Below are 25,429 nucleotides of genomic sequence, written 5' to 3' on the forward strand. Positions count from 1 at the left end.
TGCAATAGAACAGAAAGACAGAAACACGCTCTAATTCCAGTCACGAAATTTCACGGGTCAGAGGAAGTCACGGGATTTAAAGATGTGTACATTGGCAATTACAAATAAGTTAAACGTTACATTTCATTATTGTGAATTGGTAGTCTTTGCAAAGGACATTTTCCACCAAACCAGCAGGCTTACATTACTCATGATAAGAAATAATTGACATGTTTTCTGGTTGCACCATCGTGGCACGTTTTTTGTTTTTCTAGTCTTCACCTGCAGATAGCAACCACTAACATATATGCTCCAAACGTTAAAAATACATTGACCTTATATATATATATATATATATATATATATATATATATATATATATACTTAGATGTATATACAAAAGCAAGTCATAAAATAAGACAGGGGGTTTTGGACAACAAAGTCACCCCCAGTGATGCCCAGCGGTGAAATAAAGTCAGTCCTGCCCGTCTAGTCTGGTCTAGTCTAGTCAGCTCATTTCAAACTCAGGCCTAAGATCTCCCTCTAGTGGATATGAAGAGTAAGTGCATTCAGGGACATTTTGGACAGGTTTCCATTTCGTAATCTTTTTTCTTTTCTTTTTTTTAACTTCATGAAATTAAGAAAATTACACAAGAAGAACTTTTGCACAATATGGAAAAATTATTGTCGCTAAGCCTTTATTTTCCACACGCTAATTTAGATGTACAGTATATGCTTTTGTGGCCAAGTTGGCGCCACATCCGCCGCGGTGCTTTCTAGGTTTCGATTCCATTTTTTTAAAAAAACAAACAAAAAAAAAAAACCGCAATTTGACCGCGAGATGGCTGTGCTTATCCCAACATATAAAATTCAGCGAATCATTATGTCTATGTTGAGGTGGATTTCCCCCCAAAACTTTAAAGTAGAAGTGGACATGTGAGGTATCATTGTAAAACCTAGGAGCTCTACTATCACTATCAGTTGACATATTTCATGGGAAAGGATTTTTTGGCCTTTTGGGGGGACTCCAAAGTTGTCAATAATGATTTCCCATGAAATATGTCAACAGATAGTGATAGTAGAGCTCCTAGGTTTTACAATGATACCTCACATGTCCACTTCTACTGTATACTTTTGGACAAAAACCACCTCAACATAGACATAATGATTCGTCGAATTGTATATGTTGAAAAGTGTTGGGATAAGCACAGCCATCTAGCGGTCAAATTGCGGGGTTTTTATTTTATTTTAATTTTATTATTATTATTATTATTATTATTATTATTATTATTATTATTATTATTATTATTTTTCCCAAGGTGTAATCGAAACCTAGAAGCACCGCGGCGAATGTAGTGCCAACTTCAGCGTCGTTTTGTGGCCTTACAAACTGTAATAATTCAGTATTAACCACACACACACACACACACACACACACACACACACACACACACACACACACACACACACACACACACGGTAAGTTTCGCTTTCTCTTCCTCAGAAACAGGATTTGTTTTTCCAGATAAAAGTCTTCGCTTCCCTCCGCTGTCAACTGCTCTACTGCTGCTGCCTCGCGGCTCTTTCCACCTAATAGTTGAGAAACAACGACACTATGTAAGTTACGAATCTATCTATAATGTCCAGATTGCGAAAGCGTAAGTAGGAACGTTTCAGCAGGAGAGTCTTTGCAACGGATTTTTTTTTGTTTGTTTGTTTTTTGTTTTTTTCCCGTCATATGGAAAATAAATGGTGTCGTTATTGTGCGCGTCAAGTGCGTGACGTGGCGCAACATTTCTACTCCATGTTTAACGTGCTAACTTGCTTTGGATCAGAACATGTTGAGATGGATGTGTGAAATTTCAGACATAAAATATTTGTCATTTTGCCATCTGGATATTGCTGGTTGATTTAGAGAGTCGCTCTCTTGCCAGGCAAGTACGTATACATATAAACAGTAGACGTATAAGACATAAACAATGCTGTTGTAATACACAGTGCTCGTATATGCTTACAATTTAAGATTCTTTTTGAATGTTTTTCCTTCTGTCAGGTTTTCAATTGAACGTGGGCCAAAACAAACCTTCTCTTTTTCCTCTAAAAAAGAGGAAGACAACCTAACCCGTGGAAAAGCAGACAGTGGTACGTGGACTCTACCAGAAGCAGTTTTTAAATTTCCAAGTAAGCTTTTTAACATTTACACACATCATACTAAACCTACCGTGCACCACTTTTATGTGCAATGCTATAAACTGTATCATTATCTTTTATTATTTTCAAATTACTCTGAAGACTTTAATGTCTCTTTTTTTTTCCTTGGCTTTTGCTTGTGTTAAAAAAAAAATATAGCAACAGCACCAACAACAATCGCGCCGAAGGATTCACATTACTCCTTGTTTGGAACGCCATTTAGCAAGCTGGAATCTGCGTGGAGAGTCATGGAGTGGACCGAAGAGTGAGTATTAACACGGTCCATGAAGTCGAGATCTCACGTTTTCGTGCAGTGCGGCAACACTACCTAAACCTGAAACGTTAAAGGGATAGTTCAGCATTTTGGCAAATTAGATTGATTTGCCAAGATGTTGGAACCATCCCTTTTTTTAAAAAAAAAAAAAAAGGAAAGAAAGAAAGAAAGAAAGAAAGAAAGAGAGAAAAAATCCTCACGTATTTCTTTCACCTTGTTCCAGACGAAAGAAAAGCCTGATGGAAGTCATCACCTCCTTCGCGCCGAAGTGTGCGGATGTCCCTCAAGCCCGGGTTCTCTTCCTGGGCCCGATGGGTTCTGGGAAGTCCAGTTTCATCAGTTCAGTCCAGTCAGCGTTCAGTGGGAGAGTCACCAACCGCGCCATGGTGGGCTGCTCCCCCACCGGCTGCACCAAGAAGGTACAAGAGTAGCGCCAAGATGCATCTGAAGAGTGTCGGGGGCCCACAGAGCCCATTCACCTGGCGTCTGCTCTGAGTTCCTCTTCCATGTCAGTTGCAGTCCTTCAAAATCCAGTCCCTGACTGAAGAGGACCCCGATGGGTTGCTTCTGTGTGACGTCATGGGCTTGGGAGACAGTCAGACCACAGGAATCCACCTGCATGACATCCTGTCCGTCATTAAAGGCCACGTACCGGAAGGTCACAGGGTAAGCCGCCGCTCACCACTGACACTAGATTCCATATGGCTTCTTCACTGCTCTGAATTTTACTGCACACATGGACAAAACTTTGAAAATGTAGTTTTGCAATTTGGGATCAATAAAGTGCATCTATCTACCTATCCATCCATCTATTCACTCACTGATCTATCTAAAGACATCATTTTGGCCACAGGATGAATCACCCTGAGACCAAAAGCAAAACAATGTCCTCAACAATGCGTCTTTCTGATTCTCGAGCGGATTCCTCTCAGTGTATTTCAGATTTAGGCTTTCGCACCACTTCAGTTCAGCAGCAACGTTTGACCTGTCAGTCAGCATCGACCTCTGATGAAAATATTTTTTCTTCTACTTGACTAAATAGTATCACAAGTTGAAATAAATCTCAGCAGCTTGTTGATGAATAAAGAAACTAATCAAGAAATATTGGGATGACAGCAATGCGCTGCTTTTTTTTTTTGCAATGCAGTAAACACAAAAGTAATATCATTTTGGTGATATTACACATTCTGCACATCTTTAGTTTAGTTGTGGGCACTGCTGTGTACTTTAACCCCTGATTAAGTTGCATTGTGTTTTCACTGTCATTGACTGTCACTTCACTTGCAATCAATAATGTCACGCATTACAATTCCTAAACTTGAATTTTGCATACATCTACCGAGTTGTGAGTGACAGTGACTATAAATTATGACACCCTTGTGAGTCACTCGGCCACCACCGATAGGTGGCACAAGAGGGCATTTTTGTTGAATTACCATTCGGCTTCTGTGCTTCTCTTGCAGTTCAGTCCTTACAAGCCGGTGATGCAATCTGAGACAGAGGGCTTTGTGAAAAGACCCGAGCTGGCAGACAAAATCCACTGTGTGGCGTTTGTTCTGAGCGCTACACAGATCCAGATGTGCTCCCCCAACCTCAGCTCCACCATGCAGCAGCTCCGGGAGCACATCAGTGACCTGGGTAAGAAGGGTGGAAAAATAACTGCGGTCTCATTTGGACTGACTGATTAAACTAACATTGCAATATTTAATATTTACCTCGCTGATGTGCACAAACACACCAGAGGGAAACTAATAAGTTGCCGCTTTTCTTCGAGCAAACGTTCACAGCAGTGCCATGTGCTGTGTGTTAGGTGTCCATCAGGTGGCTCTGTTGACCCACATTGACGAAGTGTGCATGGAAACGGCCAAAGACCTCACCCATGTTTACAAGAGTGCAAACATTCAGGCTGCGGTAGGTTCACTTGACGCTGGAAAAACTGCTTGTGCACTGCGTTTTACCCAAATCAAGCTCTGATCAGAGCAGAAACATCGTCTTCAGGTCGTTGCTGACTAACGTGTGTGTTTAGATTAAGAAAGCTGCAGCTCTGCTGGGCATGCCCCCCTCCTACATTGTTCCGGTGAAGAACTACTTCCAGGAGCTGACCGTCGATTCAAACAACGACGTCCTCCTGCTCAGCGCCGTGGATCACATCCTGCAATACTGCAACCTCTACTTTCAAGACAGTGCAGGCCAGAACAGAAGTGTAAGAGCATTCCTGTGAACTCTGAGTGAGTTTGGGTTCTTCCAATATCCCATTTTCTCGTGGGTGAAGCTTTGCGTTATTCCGACGGTGAAAGCGTCGGTACGTCCTCGCGACTCTCAGCTGCATTTTCCAAGAATCCTGTCTGAAACTCGAGTGGTTTCCAAATTGACCTCCAGGGAAACAACTTAAAGACACAACTTCAGTATGTCTGTTTTGATACTAGACCTGTGAGTTCATGGGGAAAAAACCTTTATAGTGTATTGTTTTCCTGCCAGGGAGGTTTGTCACAAGAGAAACTAATGCATCACCATTCCAAAAAGTATCTGAAGAAAGAGCAGATTGTACCATAGTGTCGTATATTTTAAATAAAGCTGTTACATTTAAGAAGTGAACATTGCAGAATTACTGTTGAAAGGATCTCAAACTGTGTAGAGCAAAGTGTTGACAGCCAATTGGCAAAACAGCAGCTTCACTGCTAAGCAACAAACCTGACTGGCCTGTTTTAATATGCAACAAAACTTTTACTAATTTCTCTGTGAAAACCATTCTGTTGTCATCTGTGTAATATAATGAGCACATTGATATGTTAAAACTCAGCAATCTTTCCAGCCTCCAAAAGCATTTTCTTAAAACCTTGGTACTTACTTCACAGACAAAGTGGGATGAGGGGCTGTGAGCAGTTGCTCTGAACGTCCACTGACGACCGACAAGAGGGAACAACTGAGTCAGGAGCCAGTACACGACGACGGCATAATGTTATTTTTTTTTCCACCCAGAAATGACACGCTTAATTTTCACTCTCCACAACTTCTATGTCTGATATCATTTTAACATTTCGATTGATATTGTTTTCTACTGAGATGTTGAATACATCAAAATCAGTAATACAATAAGCAATTCCATGTTACCTAAATATTACTATCAAATGTGAATGTTTATCATCATTCAAATGTCGAAACATTTTTATTTTAAACTCTTTTATAATAAAGAAAAAACATACCGACCGGAAATCAAATCACTTGTCTCACACACGCAGCACGCTGAAAACATTCATCCGTGTCTTCAAGGAGTCAATGTCTAAATCAAATAATTTCATAAGTCACATGGGAAAATTCCAATCATTTTCTGATTATTTTCCTTTGGTGTGTCAGGTTGTGTCCTGTGATGTGGGCCCATGTTTTAATCTCCTTACTCCTAACTTTAATAACCATGTACACAAACAGTATTTAGGTTTACAAAAAACGACTGCGTGTCCAGTGATTTATACGCAGTTTGTGTGTATTTGAGTTCTTACAAATTACAGGTGGAATATACAGTACATGTAAACTCATATACAGGAAGGATATAAAATTGACTAGAGATTAAAGGAGCATGTACAAAAGCTTCATTCAGGATTCAAGTACCACTGACTTCATACTTCTGTGAAGAGGCCAAAAGCACAAATCAAAAAACTGTATCCCATGTTTGATTGGCTGAAGGCTCTCTCTGCGCTTCGTATAAATGACAGAGAGAAGTGAAGATTTTACACTTAATATAGTAAATATGGCAGATCTGCAGTACAGCGCAAAACTTAAACTATGAGGAACTCCCGACCACCTAAACCTGTGAATTAAGTCTTGAGATAAACAACGAAAATGGCAGAGAGTATAAACAAGTCAAGAACACACAACTGCGCCCTCTTTTCTTTTTTTTTTCTTTTTTTTTTTAATATTTCAAGACTAAATCGATACAGCAGTGCTTGTCACACTTCATCAGGGAGATATATTCCCCACATCTGTTTGGTTAACTGATGCAATTCGTTTTAGGTCGTATACAACCATGAGGGGCTCATTTGTTGAACTATGAATGATTGAAAAATGAAATTCTGTGTCTGTATGAAGCAAAAGGCCTGGAGACGCAGCTGCACACGCCGACGTGTCAGCAGGTCAATTCTCCATATGAGTATTCCTGTTTTAAGGTTTACTGTCGGTGGCTTAAATTGCTTTAATTTGATTGATTGATTTGATTCATTTAATATCAGACTACTATTTATTATTTGGTGTGCTAGCAGCTGTCAATCAAAAGTTATTTTCCCGATAATAATAACAACAAAAAAAAGAAATTTCTAATGTGCAGGATCATTTCATGATAGAGCTCCGTAACTCTACATCCTTTTTTGTGAACTCATGCCATCATGAGACCAAGTAGCCAAACGAACCCTCATCTCTCCACAGGACGCGAGATTATTTTGATGACGCCGAGGGCGCCGGTCGACCCCGAGGACGCAAACTGCGGCGGCGGCGAGGTGAAAAATATAAAATCCATCATAGAAAAGAATTCAAAAATAAGAACAATCATTTAAAACTACTGTCTGTAGATAGAACGTGTCAGAGCACGTCTAAAATAACGTGTCAAACTGTTACCACGGAAACTGGTAATGGCAATTTAAGACAATGGGATTTGTGCAAAACAAGTGAAACTAAAGGTCAAAGGCAGGTTGCTGTGAAAACGCTGCTCAGCTCACCAGAGCCAAACTTTCACATGATAAACTATCTTATTCAAAAAAAAAAAATTAAAAAAATCAGGAAAGCTCGTAGCACTCTTCAACAGTCGGTTCCCCACTTTGCTCTCTCACACTCAAGACAAAAAAAAAAAAATTTGAAAAACCTTCTTAAAAAGTAAAACCAGCTGTCTGCCTTCAAGGCGGCTCTACATTCAGACTGCGTCCATGAATCCTTTCATTTTTTGGACGTCACTCATCCTTTCCGAGGCTTCAGCGCCGTACCATTAACGTATCGGGAGAGGTCCTGCTGGGGGTCCAGGCCCACGGAGACACACAAGGTCCCCTTTAGGTCGACCAAATGCTTGTGGTTTTCACAGCTGCGAGTCCAAAGGAGACAAGGAGAAGAAGGAGAAGGAGGAGAAGAAGAAGGAGAAGGAGAAGGAGGAGGAGGAGGAAGAGGAAGAGGAAGAGGAAGAGGAGGGACGAAGCTCCTGTCACGTGAGACCTGGTGACGCAGGTGTGACGGTAGCGTCACTGACCAGCTGCGACGATCAGTGACGTCGCAGGAGGGAAACAGAGTCCAGGACGGTGAACTACAGCCGACCGCGCCCTCGTCAGGGTCTTTGGTTGTCGTACTGCTGGTAGCGGTTCAGCTTGTCAGGGTCGTTGGAGGCCATGTGCGAGAAATCCTGAAAGATGTCCTGGTAGGTTTCGTCTCCTGCAAAAAAAAACCCAAAAACAAACAGGAGCGTCAGGCGTCAGCAGGAAGACGGCGTAACATGAAAATATTTGTTTTACATTTAAGAGAGTCCCAGGAGGTTTTTTTTCTTCTTTACCTTCACAGGCCTCTAAGCGCATATTAAAGCAAAATTTGAGAAAGAAAAATGTCGTGAGAAGCCAGTATGACAACTGATGGTTGGGTGGGTGGGGGGGATACAATAAACTGCGCTAGTGAAGCTATTTTACCACAGTGTAAGTGAAAGTAACCACCTGTTTTTTTACTAAGTAGATTCACTTAATGATCAAGGTGACTGCTGACCACACACTGTACATAAGGAAAAACAGGCGGGTCGAGATGTGTGAAATCTCAATCAGACAAAGTCCGAGTGAGTCTGACAGCATCAGGCTGCAGTGCAAAGTGGCCGAAGAGACAGTGAAACTCCAGCCTGAGTGACAACTGTGCAGCAGTGGAGCAGGTGGACAGCGGGGGGTTCGGTTAGAGCACAGTGGATGGGTTAGACTGACACTCAGCATCACAAGGAGGAAGAGAGAAAAAGTCGGCCATACCTGTCAGAGAGTCGGCTGGGCTCGAAACATGAACAGAAAAACGCAGGCGGGATGAAAAGAACAGAAGAAGAAGAAGAAAGAAAAAAAAGCAGTTTTCTTTGTTCAGGAAAAAGGGATTTTAATTAGCAAGTGGGGATCAAATGAGACAAGAGAAAAGAAAGGAGCCCACAGAGAGTGATTTCTTTTTGTTAACAACTGTATTGTTATTAAAGTGCAGGAGTTTATGTACAAAAATACAGTTGTGTTGGCCTCAGCACCCCAAAGAGAAACAGAGAACAGAAGAAAGGCACCTGGTTCTGGGGGGGGTAGGGGTGAGAACCACAGCAACACACACAACACAATGGAGAGGGTTAGCGAACAGACAGAGCAGAAGCTCCCAGGCCCAATCACACTTTTCACTCCTTAAGGTTCAGAACGCTTCAGAAGACAGATTGATTAAAATAAGGGCATTGATTTTTAAGATTTAAATAAATAAATAAATAAATAAATAAAATAAAAAGCAGCTGGGGGCGCTGATGAGCAGATTGTTCGCCGTCAGCGAGGACGGAAACGCGCGCGACTCCTTCGCTTCTATCCTCATCATTCAAATGCCTACTGCTTCACTTCCTAAAAGGTCCACATACATCTTCTGTCGCCAAACACAAACCAGCTACGGGACAGAGGGAATACTGAAGTCAAATGTCATCGAAGTTAGTGATATTCCCAGCTGGTTGTGCGAAAACGACACAAAAACAGTCCCTCTACCTAATAGCAGCGTAGCTAGCCCTCAATTTTAGACGCGTTTCTTTAAAATATAAACCAGGAGTAGCCCTCCCTCTTGTGGTCTACACATGTAAATGCACGAGAACTCTCCGGAGAAAGCGGTCCACGTCGACAGCATTTGTCCTTCAAATTCTTATCACAACACAATCAGTTATTGCTGCCACATTGAAACCCTGCACCGCTTAGATATCAGCGGCTCTTTTGACGGAACTCGGTGACTCCTGAACGTGAATCATCAAAGTGCTTTGGTGCTCTCTGAGGAGCAGGGACGGCGCTACTTTGCACTGAACTTTCTCCTCACGTCAGTTAAGAAAAAAAAAAAACAAAAAAAAAAAACACTGTTCTTAAAGCTCAAACATGACAGTTTAAATAGACACTAGGTAGGGCTACCAGTGGAAAATAAAATCTATACGTAGATGGATTTTCTTCCCAGGACTATTGCACTTGTTTCTTGACGATGGACCTCAGTAAGGAAAGAAAACCCCTGATACAATCACATACAATCAATGCCTGGCACTGAAGGCCCCTTCTCATTCTACAATTCAGGATTTTCCCAGGATTTATGGTCACTGAGCAACACACTTTAGCTACTAATAAAGAACACCGTTATCACAGGGAGTCAGAACGTCAACCACATGAAACATTAGACGGAAACACTGTGACGTTAGAGTCGCCTAACTCTATCAGACTCGAGATAAATGCATGTTTGCACATCATTTACAACATCTTCAGTTACTATACGCATTACATTTTTTTTTGTTTGTTTAGAAAAGAAAAATTCTCCAAAATAGACATTGTTTTTTTTCTGACCAGGCATGCCACAACTGTAAGATGCATAATTTTTACACAGCAACATTTCAAATGAGTAAAAAAGGCCTTACAATGGTTAAGACTTAAAATGGGAACCGTAACATTACAGGAAAATGTACAGTAGCCGCATCAGCATCCATGGGAATGTGAGCATGTGACTGATCAGTGGTGAAAATAAAACAAAACCTCTTTTATATACAAAATATATTCCTCTCTAGACTGAATTAATCTGTGATATTTGGGATTATTGCCTGGTGTTTGACTCTTGGAGGTCTGGACACTGGCGGCAGTTACTGAGTGGCTTGTTCCTTTTGCAATCATACAGTGGTGAAAAGCAGGAGCACAAAAAAAAAACAAAAAAAAAACAGATTGTGACGCCACCCAATCATTAGACACCTCTGATAAAGAGGATGTAAACTTAAAGGGATGAAAAGATGATCAAGTTAGAAGTCACCTTTGTTCTTTTTGATTTGTGCCATCTTTATATTTTTGCCCCAGTTGTGCATCTGTTATGGCTTCTAACGCTGTCGCCATGACACAGTGCAGGACCTGGTGGCGGCCCGCACTGAGGCGAAGCAGGACTCAGACGCACAACTGACAGAGTTGAGCCCAGTTTGCAAAAAAACATTGACTAATCTCAGCGTCTCAATTTTTGCGAACCTGCTGTTTGGTTTTGTTTTTTGTTTTTTGGTGGCTGAGCCCAAGTCTGGACTTGACATTTCAGCGTGCGGCCGCTGTGCTTCCGAGACTGAGACAATGATTAGGTTTCATCCAGCTGCAGGCTAATGAACTCCTGCATGCACTTCCTGTACTGCATCTCGGTGGGGCTGTTGGTGTTATATTGACCTGACTGGCTGTACGGCCCCTCCGCCTCCCGCATCTCCTCGTTCATCTTGGCCAGTCGCAATCTGGGGGAAGAGGTCCAGAAACAGGAAGTGACACATTAGCTTCCATTGAAGTGCGCAGGCCACAAGAAAGGAGTCTGTGGCAAACTGGACTAATGGAGCAACAGTCACAACTGTTTGTTTAAATATCCAACGGCAAATCAATTAGCAGTGGAGAACCGGCAATAATTTAATAATAATGATGAATATGACGAGCAGCCCTCACAGCGTGACGATGTCAGCGTTGGCCGCCTCCACAGCCACAGTCAGCGGTGTTTTCTCATCAATGTCCGCAGCATTTTGATTCGCTCCCCTTTTCAGGAACAAACACACTTGCCTGAAACGCAGAGAAGGAAACATTTCAGTTGACTGCAGTGATTTAAAAAAAAAGAGCAAAAAAACAAACAAACTACACATTGTATATATCATGGACGTCTGGACAAACCCAGTGTGGCCCAGCATGGTGGCGTGGTGGAGGGGTCCTCGGCCCTGAGCGTCTTGCTGGTTCACACTGGCCGCGTTTTGCAGCAGGAACTCGCAGGTGACCAGTGACCCCTGGATTCAAACATCAATGCACCGCAATTACTTTCCCACACAAACAACACAAGCGCATCAACATATATATGAGAACATACATAGAGCAATAAGGTTCTTGCTCTCAGTCACCATCTAGCACCACCATTTTTATTAGGTCAGCCTGCCTGACAGTTCCCTAAATACAAAACACGCTGTCAGGCAGGCTCCTTAAATACTGGGCTCCTATTAAAATTGTACACACTGGACCTTTAAGTGATTGTAGTGAAAACAGTTAGCGGACACTCACCCCATGCACAGCCATGATGAGCGGCGTCCTCTTGTCGTCCTCCGTGTTGACCCAGTTGACCTCCGCCCCGTGGGCCAGCGCCTCGGCCATGTCCGGCAGGCTGCGAGCGCATGAGGCCCAGTAGAGCTGCAGACCCGGGCTGTACTCTTTGGGCTCGTAGAAGACCACGTCCTTGCAGGGTGACGGAGGAGGCAGAGTGGCCGGCATGGCCACGGGAGGAGGCTCGGCTGCCTCTGCAAAAATAACAAATATTTGAAACCATGAACCTGGCCGTCGCGCTACAAAAAGCGTTTTGTCTTTGTGTCTTACCTGCGTCTGCAATACTGTTGTTGGAGGGAGTGTTGGCCAACTTCTCCCTGCTTCCATCGGCGCTGTTCTGGATGCCGCTGTCTGCACTCTTTACTGTATAACAAGTGGAAATTCAGACAGGTTGAGGGGAATCCTTGATTTGTAAGTGGAACAGAAAAGTGATTAGAGCTCGTGCAGCCACGAGGAAGCTCGTGGATGACGGTCTTTCTTGTAATTAAAGGGTTCAAAACACTGACAGCTTTTGAGAGTTGCACTCATATTTAAACCAGGAAACAGAAGGTGATTCCGAGGCACACAAGTTGCTTCCAAACCAGACAAAAAATGAGTGAAAAATTCCCACATCACATGAAGTTTGAGGACCCTGAATGTCAAAAAAAAAACCATGATGAGACAGAGACAAAACCCACGTATGAGAAACTCACACACAACGGCTGAAAACGAGAAATGGTACGTGCCAAAACGCTGTTAACGTGACGAGATGGTCCACTGATGGAAGGGGAGTGGAGGTGAGGGGGGGGGTCACGGAAAGGATGAGGGAGGGACTGGTCGTTGAAGCGCACAGAGCCAAAGCAGTGACGACACGAGGACAGAGGGGGGCGACGGTGAGGCAGGCCGAGTACTTACTGCTCCTGAGCTTGGCAGAGTTGTCAAAGTAGGAGAAGAGTGAGTCAAGCTCGTCAGGGCAGAAGAGAGAATCACGGCGGGCCTCCGAGCCGCTGGCTACGGCTACGGATGGCAGGTCGGAGGGCAGTGGGGGGGTCGAATTGTTGAGCAGTGTTGGGGGAAAGGGAGGGGTGGTTTAAGGGGGTTAGTCCAGAAGCACACAGCAGCAGCCGAGGAGGGAAGAGGAGAAGGCGAGGAAGAGGAGGGAGGGAGGGAAAAAGGGATGGAGGGCAGGAGGGGGTTGGAAGGAGGGAAGAAGAGATGGAGGGAGGGAGGAATGGAGGGAGGGAGGCAGATCGTTAGACTACCAGAGAGCAGCGACGGCAGGCACACAGGGCGCAGACAAGCTGCCGTCCGCTCGCAGCACACAGTGTGACACACACACACACACACACACACACACACACACACACACACACACACAGGCGCAGAGAGCAGAACAGGCAAGCACGATCACGAATGAAAATGGCTTTGCGCTGTTAGAGCACCAGAGGTTCAGTCTGTGATTTGAACACACAGAACTTTGGGGGGAAAACATTCTTCCCTGAGTCCTGACAGCGGATAAAAAAAAAAGAATTCAGCCACTTAAGACTTTTTATGTGACTGACCTGACTGGCGGGAGACGTTGGCACCGGCTCTGAGCTTGGGGGTGGGCGGCGGTGGTTTGGGTGGCAGATGCTCGGAGCTGCTGCTCAGCCTCTTCTCCTGCTTGCTCAGGGACACCACCTTGTGTCGCAGCTCCTCGTCCGACGGCCGCCGCACGAACCTCCGGTCCACGTACTTGGCTTTGATGTAGGACTCCACCTCGTGCCTTCAGGGGATGGGGAGCAGGAACATGGGTTGTTTTTTTATGTAAGCAGTATTGGAAATTCAAGGCTGTCACAGAGATCACTGAGATTTAACATCTGAAAACTCAGCAGCCCAGAAATACTCAAGGACATTAAATCTATTAAACTTCTCAAACTCAGCTTTCCGCCGAGAGGAAACTCAGATGTTTCCGTTAGCAGTTAGCACTCCTCTCATGTAATCAACAACCGAGAGAAGCAGTGAGCTTCACAGGGGCGCCGACGCTCCCACCGTCCGTACCTCGGATCGCCTGGCTGTGGTTTCCTGGCTCCGAGCTCCTCCCGACGAGCCTCGTAGATCTGGTTGACCGCTCCGTTTCCCAGCTCGCACATCAACTGTGAAACAAGTTCACAAAGAAAATGAAAAACAGCCATAAATATACAGTATGCCACATCAGTACACACAGTAAATATACAGTGTTTATGTGCATGCTTTAATGTATAACTCACTTTTAGCAGTTCTGGCTCCCATGAGTCCAAAGTCAGAGAGCGAACCTTGGAGAAATGCACTCCCAGGCTCCTGCACAGGAGACAGTTTTTGTGTTACGATTTCCGCCAGGATGTTTAGCAGGTTACTCAATCTTCAGCATTGGCGACATTTGTAGTTTATTGATGTGACGTTCCAGCGGCTGACTGCTAAATGTTGCTAAGAAGTCCTTTTAAGGTGGAACATTTGCATTTAACACACCGTAATGAATGTATTTATGGGCATATTAAACTTTTACCAATATAAAAATTATGAATTAGGCCAAATTTCACACACTGGACCTTTCAAGAAAGGAACCGTTTCTCCAAAATCGTTCACAGAACAACGTGAGAAGTTGATTTTACCTGTGAATTCCGGAGCACTGTATGCAGAGGGTGATGCCCAGGTTGATGCTGGCCCAGCGGGGATCTGGCTGGCCGCAGTCGCAGCAGCAGCTGTTTCCTGGGATGGCCAGGACCTTCTGCAGGGCGCTCTCCCCCTTCAGAGACCTTTCCTTGGACTCGCCGCCAGAGTCCAGGCTTCCTGTCGACGTGGACGACTTCCTGTCCAGCTTCTGACGTGACAGGGGATGGAAAAACAGAGGAACAGTGACCGTTTTGAATTTCTTTCATGGAGATTTGATTAAAGTCGTGTGAAAGACGGGGACTGGCCACGTTGCCTTTACCTCACTGTCGTCTCCCTTGTCGCGGAAGGCGGTGGCGATGCTGTTCTGGACGGCCTTGATCCAGGCCTGTCGCAGCTTCTCAGAGTCGGCCTGCATCATGCAGCTCCTGTTGGGAGAGACGTGGGAGTCACACGGCCGCTGCAGCCACCTGCGCAATGTGGTAATGTTCCGACTCTTACTTGGTGGGAGAAACCACTTCGAAACAGAAGCGGCGCTCGATGTCCTCGCAGTGTTTGACGGTGCACAGTCTCAGGTCCTCCACCACCACGGTCGGGTTGTCCTGAAGAGAAAAGCAACAGGAGTGTTGTCATTTTATCATAAAACAGCAAATGTTTCCTCTTTGAAATATTTGCATATCCAGCACTTAATGCGTCCAAAACACATCCAAGGGAAGCCAGAACCTCGTTTAAAGTTGCAGAGTAGAAAAACTGACAATATATATTTCAACTATAAAGAGCATCCAAGTCTACCACGCTGTTTAATGGTTTGAAAAGAAACACAAAAATGTTCTAAATAGTAAAAGTGCGGCTGCGTGCAGAGCTCTTAAAACACATGGGGACAGGCTTTTTACTTGCGCTGGGAGTCAAACACATGCACAGTTGATTGAGGTCACCAAGCAGGGAGTCACTTGACATACCTTGAATTTCTTCTGGTAGACCAGCTGATTGTTCTGGATGGAGAACCAACGCCTGGGAGGAGATCAGCAGAGTAACAAAGTCATGTGCCATGAAAGCACACTCGGAGCGATTTTCTTTTTAAAAAAACGTGTCTGGAAGGATTCTCTGAAGGGAGCTGAACAGAGCTGTGACTCAGTACAGCTTTGAAAAACTGCAGTCTAGGAAGTGGGTTAATAAAGCGCTACGACCGCATTCGCGTCACACTGTGAAGCATAGGAAATTTCTCTGCACTGCATATTGACGGCAGCCGTGACCTCCCGCAGCCTCGGACAAGATTTAAAAAGCATTTCCTTATGAGCCAGTTTAAAAACTGTACTTTATCATGCGTTGAGCCCTTTTGTACCTATTCCATGTCTTGAAAGCGTTGCTGGCCCTCTTGAAGAGGTAGCCCTCCATTGCAATGCCGTTGTCTGCGTCCACATTGTACTCCAGCCTGGTGTCATCGTTTGAGAAGTCCTGAGCAAAAGCGATGAGAGGGAGAGAACAAGATGGAAGGGACAGAAGTGGACAAAAGATCAAAAGAAAACAGAAAGAAAAGACAGAATTAACATCAGAATAAATAATTTCTTCTGACTTAAAGTGTTGGTCGCCTCCAAATGTTGCTGCCTGGGGCTTTCGGTGCATTTGCCAAAAGACCCAATTGAGAACAGTGATGTCACTCCATCCAAGCGACCTTGTCACAAGCAGCAGAGCAGATGCTGCTTACAGCAGCCTGGATGGTTGTCAACACAGCCACAAAACACACACGAGTCACACACGACTGGTCACTAAAATAAAAGTAAGAATTAACACAATTCTTAATCTTGGCTCTTGGCTGGAGCAGATTAGAACTGCACTTGAACAACTACAACACCTTGAATGTGGGGTCCTTATACTTATTCAGTCGAATAAATAGTACAATTAATTTGTAGCGTAAATAAATGTGTAAACAAAAAGAATACTGGGAAAGTAAAAGGACAATGAATGAATAAATGCACATAAAGATTCCAGAGTAACTGTGAATCTCAGAGCTGTTGAATAAACTGTTTATGCATCATTTGTCCGAGTTGCTGTTGCTGCTGTGTCATTATCTGATATGTTGTCATGCGACTCCATGGGGGTCAGTGGATCTTTAACCATGTGAACTGCTGCCAGACTTGCCATACAAATACCTTCCTTCCCCAGCATCGAGTGTCAGCGGACTCTCTGACGTGAGCACCTGGTGTCAGTTCATTCTTAAAGGGACAGTCAAGCTATCACTTAAGCTGTCCATTTCTAGAGAGAGAATTATAGGTTCCATCATGAGCCAGGAAATATTCTTTGTTATGCACTTTGATTGGCCTTTGCTTGAGCAGCTGTGTCATATCCAAGCAATGAAATGATACTAAATGTGGAGCACAGCTTTGTTTCTTTCTTCCTTTTTTGTATTCTATTATATGTCCTGCTGCTGCTCTGTGCTTTAATCTGAAAGAATAACATCAGGTGGACACACACAAGGTTTTCCAGTGAGACACTGACTGGAGCACATGAGTTTATTTTCAGCCTACAGGTGGAAACAAAGCATGAATTAAGCTCCTGACTGGACAGAGCGTTCATCGGATCACTTTTTCCTGGAGGTGAAACTATTTCAACCTCAGGAGATCAAAGGCAATTCCATCTTTAAAATTCCAGAGTAAAATGTTTCACACGCAAACAAAAATTGTTTTCGTTGGCTTTTGGAGTCGATAACATGAGTTGTTTTTCACGTGGAAGTCTGTCGAGAAGATGGAAATGCCATTAAGTCATGTTTGTTCATCAATATTTAGAGAGAAACTGGATATTTACTAGATGCTGAAGGACTAGAGACAGTTTAGCTAGCACAAGTAAATAAGTAGAACAAGTGACTCAGTAGTGAATCCTCACGAAGAAAACCAAACACAGCTCACGCATGCACGCAGACAAACAAGGATAAAACCCATTTTCTCTGAAACATTTTTAATTCCGTGTCATCTTCAGGTTAAGTTTGGTGAACTATTTGTAATCTGCACACACAGCAGTCAAAGTGAAAACTATGTATGGTTACTCTCCAACGAACAAACCAGCAGCAACCAAATCCAAAGCAACAAATCGGTCAATGATGTCATCACACCGCCGGCCCCAACTAGTTCACTGCAGCGCCAGCGCGGACATGCTGAGTAAACAAGACGCACAGGAAACAGACGGAGGTGCAAAGCGCACACACACACACACACACACACACACACACACACACACACACACACACACACACACACACACACACACACACACACACACACACACACACACACACACACACACACACACACACTGCAATGCGGCCTCCCGCTGTGCGACGAGAGGTGGAGGGAGATGACGGACGGCAGCGGGAAGGTTTCGTGAAACGGGAGTCGGACGGAAAACGATGCGGTGACTCTACGTACGGAGGGCGTTGTCCAAGCGCAAAAGTTGCGGTGGTCTGGTATAGACTGGGGCTCAGTCACCTCCTAAAACATCACACAGCAGGACGACAGCATAGAAAGGAAAAAAAAAGAGGACGCCCCTTACTTTCCTCAAGTGCACCAATAATACAGAGGAAAAATGATCATGAAACTTTAGAAGAAAATGCGGGACAAAGACGAGAGAAGACGCTCAAGCAGAACAAGACAGTCACACACACGCTGAAAGTTACTGTCAGTAAGCAGTGGCACAGTAATCAACCACACACACACACACACACACACACACACACACACACACACACACACACACACACTTAATCGACATCTTTTTGTGACACTTACCAGATACCAAACATAGTGAAAACGGCCAAAAATCCTCATTTTGCACAGACTGACTGGACTGCATGTGTGAGATGCAGCGTCAAGGTCTCCCTGGAAGCCTTCTACCAGGGAGTCTTTCCTGCCAGCAGACTGACCTCTCTTTAAAAACTCCTCACCTCCAGCTCCTCCACGGCTGCAGCGGCTGTCACAAACTTCTCTAACTGCGCCTGCCGCTCCTCCCTCTGCCACTTTGTGAAGGTCACCCGCAAATTTTTGTCATGCGTCTACGTGTGTGTGTTTATCCCTGTGTGTGTGTGATACCACTGTGACAGCTGGGCTGGAAAAATGGAGAAGACTGCGCCGATGAGCTCACGCATCAAACATTAATGCTGACAAGCGCCCAACCTTTCCCCTCGCTGCTCCTCATTGACGAGCTTTGTTGGCGGCCGCCGCCGCCGCAAAAGACCTGCATCACTGCTGCCAGACCCCTTCTGGGCCTTTTCCCTTCCTTAGTTCTTTCCTCTCATTTTGTTTGTCTCTATTGCTTCCTGTGTCCTCTCATTAAGCTGAACGTCTTTGTCAAACTTTGACATGTCTGCATTTAAGTGGCACAAAGCCGATTACTGTACAGCCGCCGTTACGAGTTGAGAGAATAACAGGAGGAGGGGTTAAAATGTCTCCCTCCAGTAGCTCCGGTGTGACAGTGCAGAGGGCTGCTGTCATGGTGCAGCTGCTGAGTGCAGCAAAAAGACTGCATATTAAACAGCAGCGTCCCCTCTGCCCTCGTGACGAGGGCACACCTGAGCTCAGAAAAACTAATCACCAAAGATTTCTGTGTAGGAAAAGCAATCCCAAAAAATAAACAACATTCAAAAACATAAGAAAAGTCTTCACGGAAGAGCTTGAACAACACACACACATAATTTGTAATATGTGTAAGAATAATGTGTAATTCAAGGGTGCAGTCATCTCGCTATCACACAAGCTGCAGACGTGTGGTCACAAAAAAATCAACTGTATTCATCGTGCTGTCGCAGTGCAGAGGTCAGCATCACAGAAGAAGAAGAAGGTAAAGAGTTGAGAGAACAGCTTACCTGCAGGGCAGCCTGGAGCAAGCAGGAGAGAAGGGCATGGTAGAAAGTGTGAGAAAAGAAGGAGAGGAGTCAGTGAGCAGCACCTGTGTAGTAACAGCCAGACGAGACGCGGCAGTAGAGGAAAAATAGGCGATGTAAAAATAGAGTGAAGATGAATTGAGGGGTGGAGGGAGGAGGGGAAAGAGGAGGAGGAGGGTAGGACCTCAAGGACAGGTGGAAGCTAGTGCAACACACCATCAGAGAGAGAGAGAGAGAGAGAGAGAGAGAGAGAGAGAGAGAGAGAGAGAGAGAGAGAGAGAGAGAGAGAGAGGGCTGAGGCAGACAGGGAGCAGTCAGGAACAGAGGGGAAAGGGAGGAAGGACGTGTGATGACAAACTACCGAGCGTCTCCGAGTTAACACACAACAGCTGTTCGCAGGTACTGATCCTGTCTGATGCACCGCTGAGGCCGAGGTCGAGCCCTCGTCAGCATCGCCTCCACAGACTCTGACCGTGCCTGCTGTTGACTTTGCTGCACCGTGACGCCGCTGGCGTCGCACCCGGCTCAATCTGCACGGCTGCAGGTGTCCATCTGCTTTATATTATGCACGAGTGAGCGGCTGAGATCAACCTGCAGTGATCACGTCGCACCTGAGGGTGGAGTACTTCCGCCTTCACTCACTACTAGACTGCCAGAACCTGACTTTGATGCCCCCCACATCCCAGACCATTCTGTAGGTTGTGTGTGCTTGTGTGTGTGTGTGTGTGTGTGTGTGTACCTTTTGCTGTATCGTGGAGTGCTTCTGTTCCATGTCCCTTTTCTCTTTGGCAGCGTCAACAACGAGCTGATCCAACTGCAAGACACAAAGGAAGCCATCAGTCAGTCTGAGTGAACTGCCAGGTCTCCTGGTCTTCAGTCGGGGTGTTTTTGTTGAACGGTCCAATGTTTGGCCATTTTCAGAGCTCCTTCTTTCTTTCGTTACCTTGTGGATACTTGTGTTCTAACACCATTTATAATGTATACACAATACAAAGAAGCACATAACACACAAAGACTTTTATGGACCTGCCACATGTGTGAAAGAGGGCAAAAAGGAGGGCAAAGTGGTTTCAGAGGGCAGATTGAAACCCCTTTATGACATCACAAAGAGCCCATTTGCAGAATTGAAACAAAAAGCAACATTCGCTCACGCATGCCGGTCAAAAGCAACAAAGACGATCGTGAGCGGGCCAAAAATGGCTGAAAGAGAGCTGGCAAAATAGAAACTATTCCTGTGGTCACATGATGAGAAGAAATATTTTCTGCTCAAAATTTTAAAAAAAAGAGTTCCGTGCTCCCGAGGCGTCATCATGTGTGAAATCAGAAGGGGAGAGCGGAGGGTAAATTCTACGCATCGAGTCAACAGCGATACAATCAATCCGCAGAGGAGAGAGGAAAACAAACTAATAAGAAGTCCAAAGAGTTGCTTGAGGTGGAGTGGTGGTGGAATTCTGCTCTCAGCCTCGACGCCACAATGTGACCTAAATCAGCAGCTTCAGCTTGGAGCACCGGCACAGGACACAAAAGGATCAGTATGTGAATATAGGACAGCCCAAAACGTGTAAAAGAGAGCAAATCGGCGTTACGAATTAGCAAAATTTATACGGGGAAAAGTCACAGAGTTCAGGGCTCTGCTGTATTCGGTCAAAGTAAAAATAGAGAGAAAAAGAGATAATATAAAAACGTGCATTTTTTTGTTTTTAATAAAGTATAAAAATTTGTTTGATGGATTTGTTCACCACCAATCTACTGTACTTGTGAAGTGTGTCTGAGTTACATGGCACAGAAGTGGGTGATTGAGGTGCCGCAAATATCACTCCGTCCTTGTGAGGAGTAAAAGTGAGCAGCGGCTAATTTGCAGCAATCACAAAGAAAGGAAATCCAAAGAGAAGCTAGAAAAACAGGAAGCAGGCCTCCTGAGGCCGGCGTGTTAAACATGACTGCTGTGATCACCACGACACTTTATTGCCTGAATGCTAATAAGCTGTGGCGGATTTATAGAAACCGCTAACTGCACCGCTACTTCAGGCAATGAGCTAATTCACACTAAAAGCTTGCAGAGAAGACTGTAATCAGAAGGAGTGAGCGAAGAAGGTGGATCCGACGGTCGGCTTCAAACAACAGTGATTTGCTCGACTCCAGTCAGCGTCTTGTCCCCGAAAATCTATTATTTCAAAATGAGTAAAAGCCCCAGAAAACATGAAGCACCGCCGCCCGCTAACTCTCAAAAGAAGAGCCGGGACTATTGTTTTGTTTAGGGAGGAAATGGGTGGACGGCAGAGAAGCAGAATGATAACATCAGATGAGGAAAAAAAAGGTTTCCCTGTGAAAATATAGCAACTGTTACAGTCCGGTCTGTGCTGCCCGTCTGTGTGTGTCTGTATCTGCACAGCCCAGGTGTGTGTTGGTTGTGCGTGTGTGTGTGTGTGTGTGTGTGTGTGTGTGTGTGTGTGTGTGTGTGTGTGTGTGTGTGTGTGTGTGTGTGTGTGCAGTCCAGTGACTCGCCTGAGCTTCTTATCTAGCCCTGTGTGAATGAAGACAAAGTGCGTCAACCCTTTTCTCGCTCCCTGTCTCGGCACCAATCTAAGGAATTTGTGTCTTTGGATGTGAACGAACATGAAACTATAATGTCATAGTACATGATTCAGGGTAGGTGGGTTTTGGGGGGGAGGGGGTGAAGATATGAGTCATAGAGAGGGGCGATAACAGAAACTGCTTGGAAAAGGGCTGAATGTCACATATGATACTGCACTACACAACTGAAGAATTGCTATTTTTGGAGGTGTGGTTTAAAAATGCAAATCGTTTATGAAAAAAATTAAATCTGCTCTCGCTAATAAATCTTACATGATCCTTCTATGCATTTGGATTTCTTTAAAGGTTCTAATAAATGTTAATTTTCCATACAGACAAACACGTCTCCCCCTACTTTGACGAGGTTTATGCTGCTGGTGGAGACAGAAACTCAGCTGCACCAACTCCTTCCTGCTGCTACCGTCTCTTTTCTAAAGCGTAATGAGAACACAGACAAAGACCACTTATAGATATACTGTAGATATGTAGTTGTACTGGCAGGCAGACCTGTTGACAGCTCCTCCACACCTCCCTGCACAGCCTCTCCACCTTCTTCAGCTTCATGATGGACAGTGCAAAATATAATAATCCGCCGTCCTTTTGTCGCTGCTGCTTGGCTCCAGATCCTCCTCCTCCTCCTTCTCCTCCTCCTTCTCCTCCTTCCCCGTTAAGTTTTGCAGCACTTCCAAATTCAGTCTGACAGGCTATCTGCTGCAGCTAGACTCCGGTTGTTTCATCCGTTTGAATCTCGGTCTGGTAACTAAAAGTGTCTTTTGCGCTGCTCTTCCCTTTTTTTTCCCCCGCTCAAAGTCGCCTCAGTCGTCCGAGTGTTGAAGGCTTGCTTGCCAAGCTTTTCCGCTCCAATAAAATCGCTCCTGGCTGTGAGCGGATTACATTCTGCCTCCTATCCCTTCCCAAAATCTCCTATTCATCGCATCTTCTCTCTCTCCCTGCTGCGCCTGGCATCGCTGCTCCTTCCAGTCAAACGCAGATGGTTCAGAACTGGGTGATGAAACCGCACTCTGTCCTCCGCTCCACTTTAAAGGCTCGCTGGCCCTACACTGCCGTTCTCAACTGATGACTCCAGTTCCTTTGTGATAAGTATGTCGCTCCAAATGTCAGAAAAGTGTATTCCCAGGCTTCAGTTCGCGTCCTCTGGACTTATTCTTCCCTCCGCCCATCAGATCGATCTCGTCCTCTCATTCGTCTCAGAGCTGCTGATCCACACCCTCAGCATTCATCGCCGGGGTCACGCTGCCGATTCCTCAGACGACTGACTGTCATGTCTCTGACTGTGACTGTTTTCCATCCCTTTGGCCCCCCCTCTTCCTCATTCCAGCTCACTACAACAGCAAGTTGACTGTGATAATCATCTCCGAGCGACTTTCTGAACCTTCCCCGAGGTTCAGAGGGAAGGCTCTGTTTATCGGAGGACACACACACACACACACACACACACACACACACACACACACACACACACACACACACACACACACACACACACACACACACACACACACACACACACACACAGCTGAAATGTTGCACATGAGGAATCAGGTGTGTATTCAAGTTTAGTTGACAGTTTAGTTGCCACGTGAGAGTTAAAAGTGGCAATATGGACAAAAGCTGCTCTCAAGAGTCACCGCATAACCCCAACACTTTGTTTAACCTGGACAGTGTAGTGGCATGTGAACACTGCGGCAGTGCCTCTCAAAATAGACTGTTTGTTTATACTGCAATAGTTTACACTGTCTCTTCTCATAACATAACACAGTCTCACTCAGCACAAGATTAGTGTTTATTTTCAGATATTAAATCACAATTAATAAGAGGAAAAGGGAAACAAAGCCATTCTGTGGCATCCAAAATTAAATTCTAGTGACTATTCAAGAGATTCGAGAACTTTATTTGTCACATGCTCATAGGATGTGCAGCGAAATATAAATATACATTTTACTACAGTGAAATATAAAAAAATAAAAAGGTCAGAATGGCTTAAAATGTAATTAACATGTTATTATGTGTGTATTATAACACTTTTATGAGTATTGGTTGAATGATATATAATAATGCAGGAAGAAAAAACTGATTCATATTATGAATGTGGAGCAAAATGCTACCTTAAACATGTTCACGTTCAGTGCTTCAGCAACTCACATCGAGATCAAATCCTGCTGCTAGTTTTGGGAGAAACCTTCTGTGGTCCTGCTGAAGTTCTTAGTTTAGACATGTACGTGTGTGTGTGTGTGTGTGTGTGTGTGTGTGCATGGCGTCCTGTACCTGTCCTCCGAGCAGTTTCATAAGGGGTTGCAGTTCGCTGAAGAGGTCATATCCTTGGTGGAAGAACGTCAGGTGGGCATACATGAAGGACAACATCTGTCGGCAGGAGGAGAGGTGAATACATAATTAACACTCAGAGGGAAGATGAGGCTGCAGCAGAGTTTAGCTGAGGTGTAGCAAAGTGCACTTACAGATTTCAGGATTTCTGATCTTCTCTTTGATTGAAGCACGTTAATCTGGAACACACGAAAAGAACACTGATAATGAATATTTTGTCACCGACTTAGTTTCAGTTTTACAGAAGTGTGGATGCAAAGAATTAACAGGGAGAATGAAGGACAGGTTGGGGGGAAAATAGTTTTAAAAGATGGAGTGATAAAATCGTTAAAGCAGCTGTGTGAAACTGACCAAAGGAAGAACAGTAGAAAAATAAAGCAAAACAAACAAAAAATGTCACATTGTAATTAAGAGCAGTTCACAATACTGGCACCAGGAGGAGCTCCACGTCTTATGTTCAGCAGGGAAACGTTGACGTAGCCTCTCAGAGGTCTGCTCTTTGCTGCTGCGTTAATTAGTGTGTTTGCGTGTGCTTGTGTGTGTGTGTGTGTGTGTGGCCGGAGGCGGCAAGACTTTTTTTTCCTTGACAACACCACACAGATGTCAGTCCCACCCTGGCACACAAGCTCAGTTTTTCAGACGGTGGAGGCATCACAGCTCAAGCAAGGCTCCTTCTTCTTCTTTTTAACGCAGCCAGTTTGCAGTTTTGGCCTCGATTGCAAGAAGCTTTATGAGCCGCTGTTTGACTGGCTCAAGGCCAAAGTCCCGAGATTTAATGGCCAAGAGGACATGTACAACTCCCAGTTGTTAACCAAGTGTTGACGACGCATGGCTGTTTGTGTAACTGGTTACACCAGTACATCTTTTCTTACACTTTCTTTCACGCAGCTCCAGTAAAGCAGGAGTTTAGTCTCTATATGGCACTGCTGGCTTAAAACACACTGAAACTCTGGCTCTGCCCTCACTGTTCTCTCTCACTTCACCATCTTGCATGTCACTGTAAACTGGACACTGTATAATTAAGCCGAGAACAAAAAAAAAAGCGCTTCCTGCAAGCGCTGCTAAATATATCTGCATTGTGAAACTGCTGACAGAATTTGGAAAAAGAGGCAAATGGGACCTCCGAGTGTAAATCAGCACTGCGAGCCACTGAGAGTCTACGAAAGATTATTAGGGCCACAAGAAGAGAAAGAATATTACAGGAATTTTTATTGAGGTCTTAATTTTGAGTTTTAAATTGGAATTTCGTGAATGTTCACGACACACAAGGTTCACCCACAGTAATCAGGAAACAAGTACTTC

The 25,429-nt window shown here is 44.6% G+C and overlaps 2 protein-coding genes across 5 annotated transcripts in view; one reads left to right on the forward strand and one right to left on the reverse strand.

The window, feature by feature from the left end:
• Positions 1 to 1,474: 1,474 nt before the first annotated feature.
• Positions 1,475 to 5,568, forward strand: ifi44g (interferon induced protein 44g). 3 transcript variants are annotated; one of them, XM_076022717.1, is made up of 9 exons: positions 1,475 to 1,596; positions 2,033 to 2,160; positions 2,329 to 2,434; positions 2,667 to 2,862; positions 2,957 to 3,109; positions 3,907 to 4,081; positions 4,254 to 4,354; positions 4,470 to 4,671; positions 5,299 to 5,568. In XM_076022717.1, coding segments are annotated over exons 1-8 (1,056 nt in total). In that variant the 5' UTR covers positions 1,475 to 1,594; the 3' UTR covers positions 4,665 to 4,671; positions 5,299 to 5,568. The 3 variants fall into 3 exon arrangements, with proteins under 3 accessions (XP_075878832.1, XP_075878831.1, XP_075878833.1); XM_076022716.1 differs by having other exon boundaries at positions 4,470 to 4,646; XM_076022718.1 differs by having other exon boundaries at positions 1,476 to 1,596; positions 2,033 to 2,121; positions 4,470 to 4,646.
• Positions 5,569 to 5,892: 324 nt separating this feature from the next.
• LOC142885916 (arf-GAP with coiled-coil, ANK repeat and PH domain-containing protein 2-like) overlaps positions 5,893 to 25,429 on the reverse strand; it is a 37,354-nt gene continuing 17,817 nt past the window's right edge. The window contains exons 7-23 of one of the 2 annotated variants that reach the window (XM_076022714.1): positions 24,262 to 24,306; positions 24,071 to 24,166; positions 19,950 to 20,024; positions 15,683 to 15,795; positions 15,300 to 15,351; positions 14,842 to 14,942; positions 14,663 to 14,768; positions 14,343 to 14,551; positions 13,962 to 14,031; positions 13,753 to 13,847; positions 13,275 to 13,477; positions 12,004 to 12,096; positions 11,695 to 11,927; positions 11,317 to 11,426; positions 11,098 to 11,208; positions 10,834 to 10,895; positions 5,893 to 7,846 (exon numbers count right to left, since the gene is read on the reverse strand). In XM_076022714.1, the coding sequence (XP_075878829.1) occupies positions 7,743 to 7,846; positions 10,834 to 10,895; positions 11,098 to 11,208; positions 11,317 to 11,426; positions 11,695 to 11,927; positions 12,004 to 12,096; positions 13,275 to 13,477; positions 13,753 to 13,847; positions 13,962 to 14,031; positions 14,343 to 14,551; positions 14,663 to 14,768; positions 14,842 to 14,942; positions 15,300 to 15,351; positions 15,683 to 15,795; positions 19,950 to 20,024; positions 24,071 to 24,166; positions 24,262 to 24,306 (1,878 nt within the window). In that variant the 3' untranslated portion in view covers positions 5,893 to 7,742. Of the gene's footprint in view, positions 7,847 to 10,833; positions 10,896 to 11,097; positions 11,209 to 11,316; positions 11,427 to 11,694; positions 11,928 to 12,003; positions 12,097 to 12,406; positions 12,730 to 13,274; positions 13,478 to 13,752; positions 13,848 to 13,961; positions 14,032 to 14,342; positions 14,552 to 14,662; positions 14,769 to 14,841; positions 14,943 to 15,299; positions 15,352 to 15,682; positions 15,796 to 19,949; positions 20,025 to 24,070; positions 24,167 to 24,261; positions 24,307 to 25,429 lie in introns of those variants that run through there. The other variant, XM_076022715.1, reaches the window with a different exon arrangement.

Source organism: Nelusetta ayraudi, unplaced genomic scaffold, assembly GCF_046127955.1.
Source record: "Nelusetta ayraudi isolate G7.1 ecotype Tasmania unplaced genomic scaffold, CSIRO-AGI_Nayr_v1 ptg000013l, whole genome shotgun sequence".
NCBI lineage: Eukaryota > Metazoa > Chordata > Actinopteri > Tetraodontiformes > Monacanthidae > Nelusetta > Nelusetta ayraudi.

Bases quoted from the DNA above. Each gene is read 5' to 3' on its own strand.
- ifi44g (XM_076022716.1), top strand. The intron at 2,435-2,666 runs GTGAGTATTAAC...ACCTTGTTCCAG, and splicing joins GTCATGGAGTGGACCGAAGA to ACGAAAGAAAAGCCTGATGG. The intron at 4,647-5,298 runs GTAAGAGCATTC...CTTACTTCACAG, and splicing joins GTGCAGGCCAGAACAGAAGT to ACAAAGTGGGATGAGGGGCT.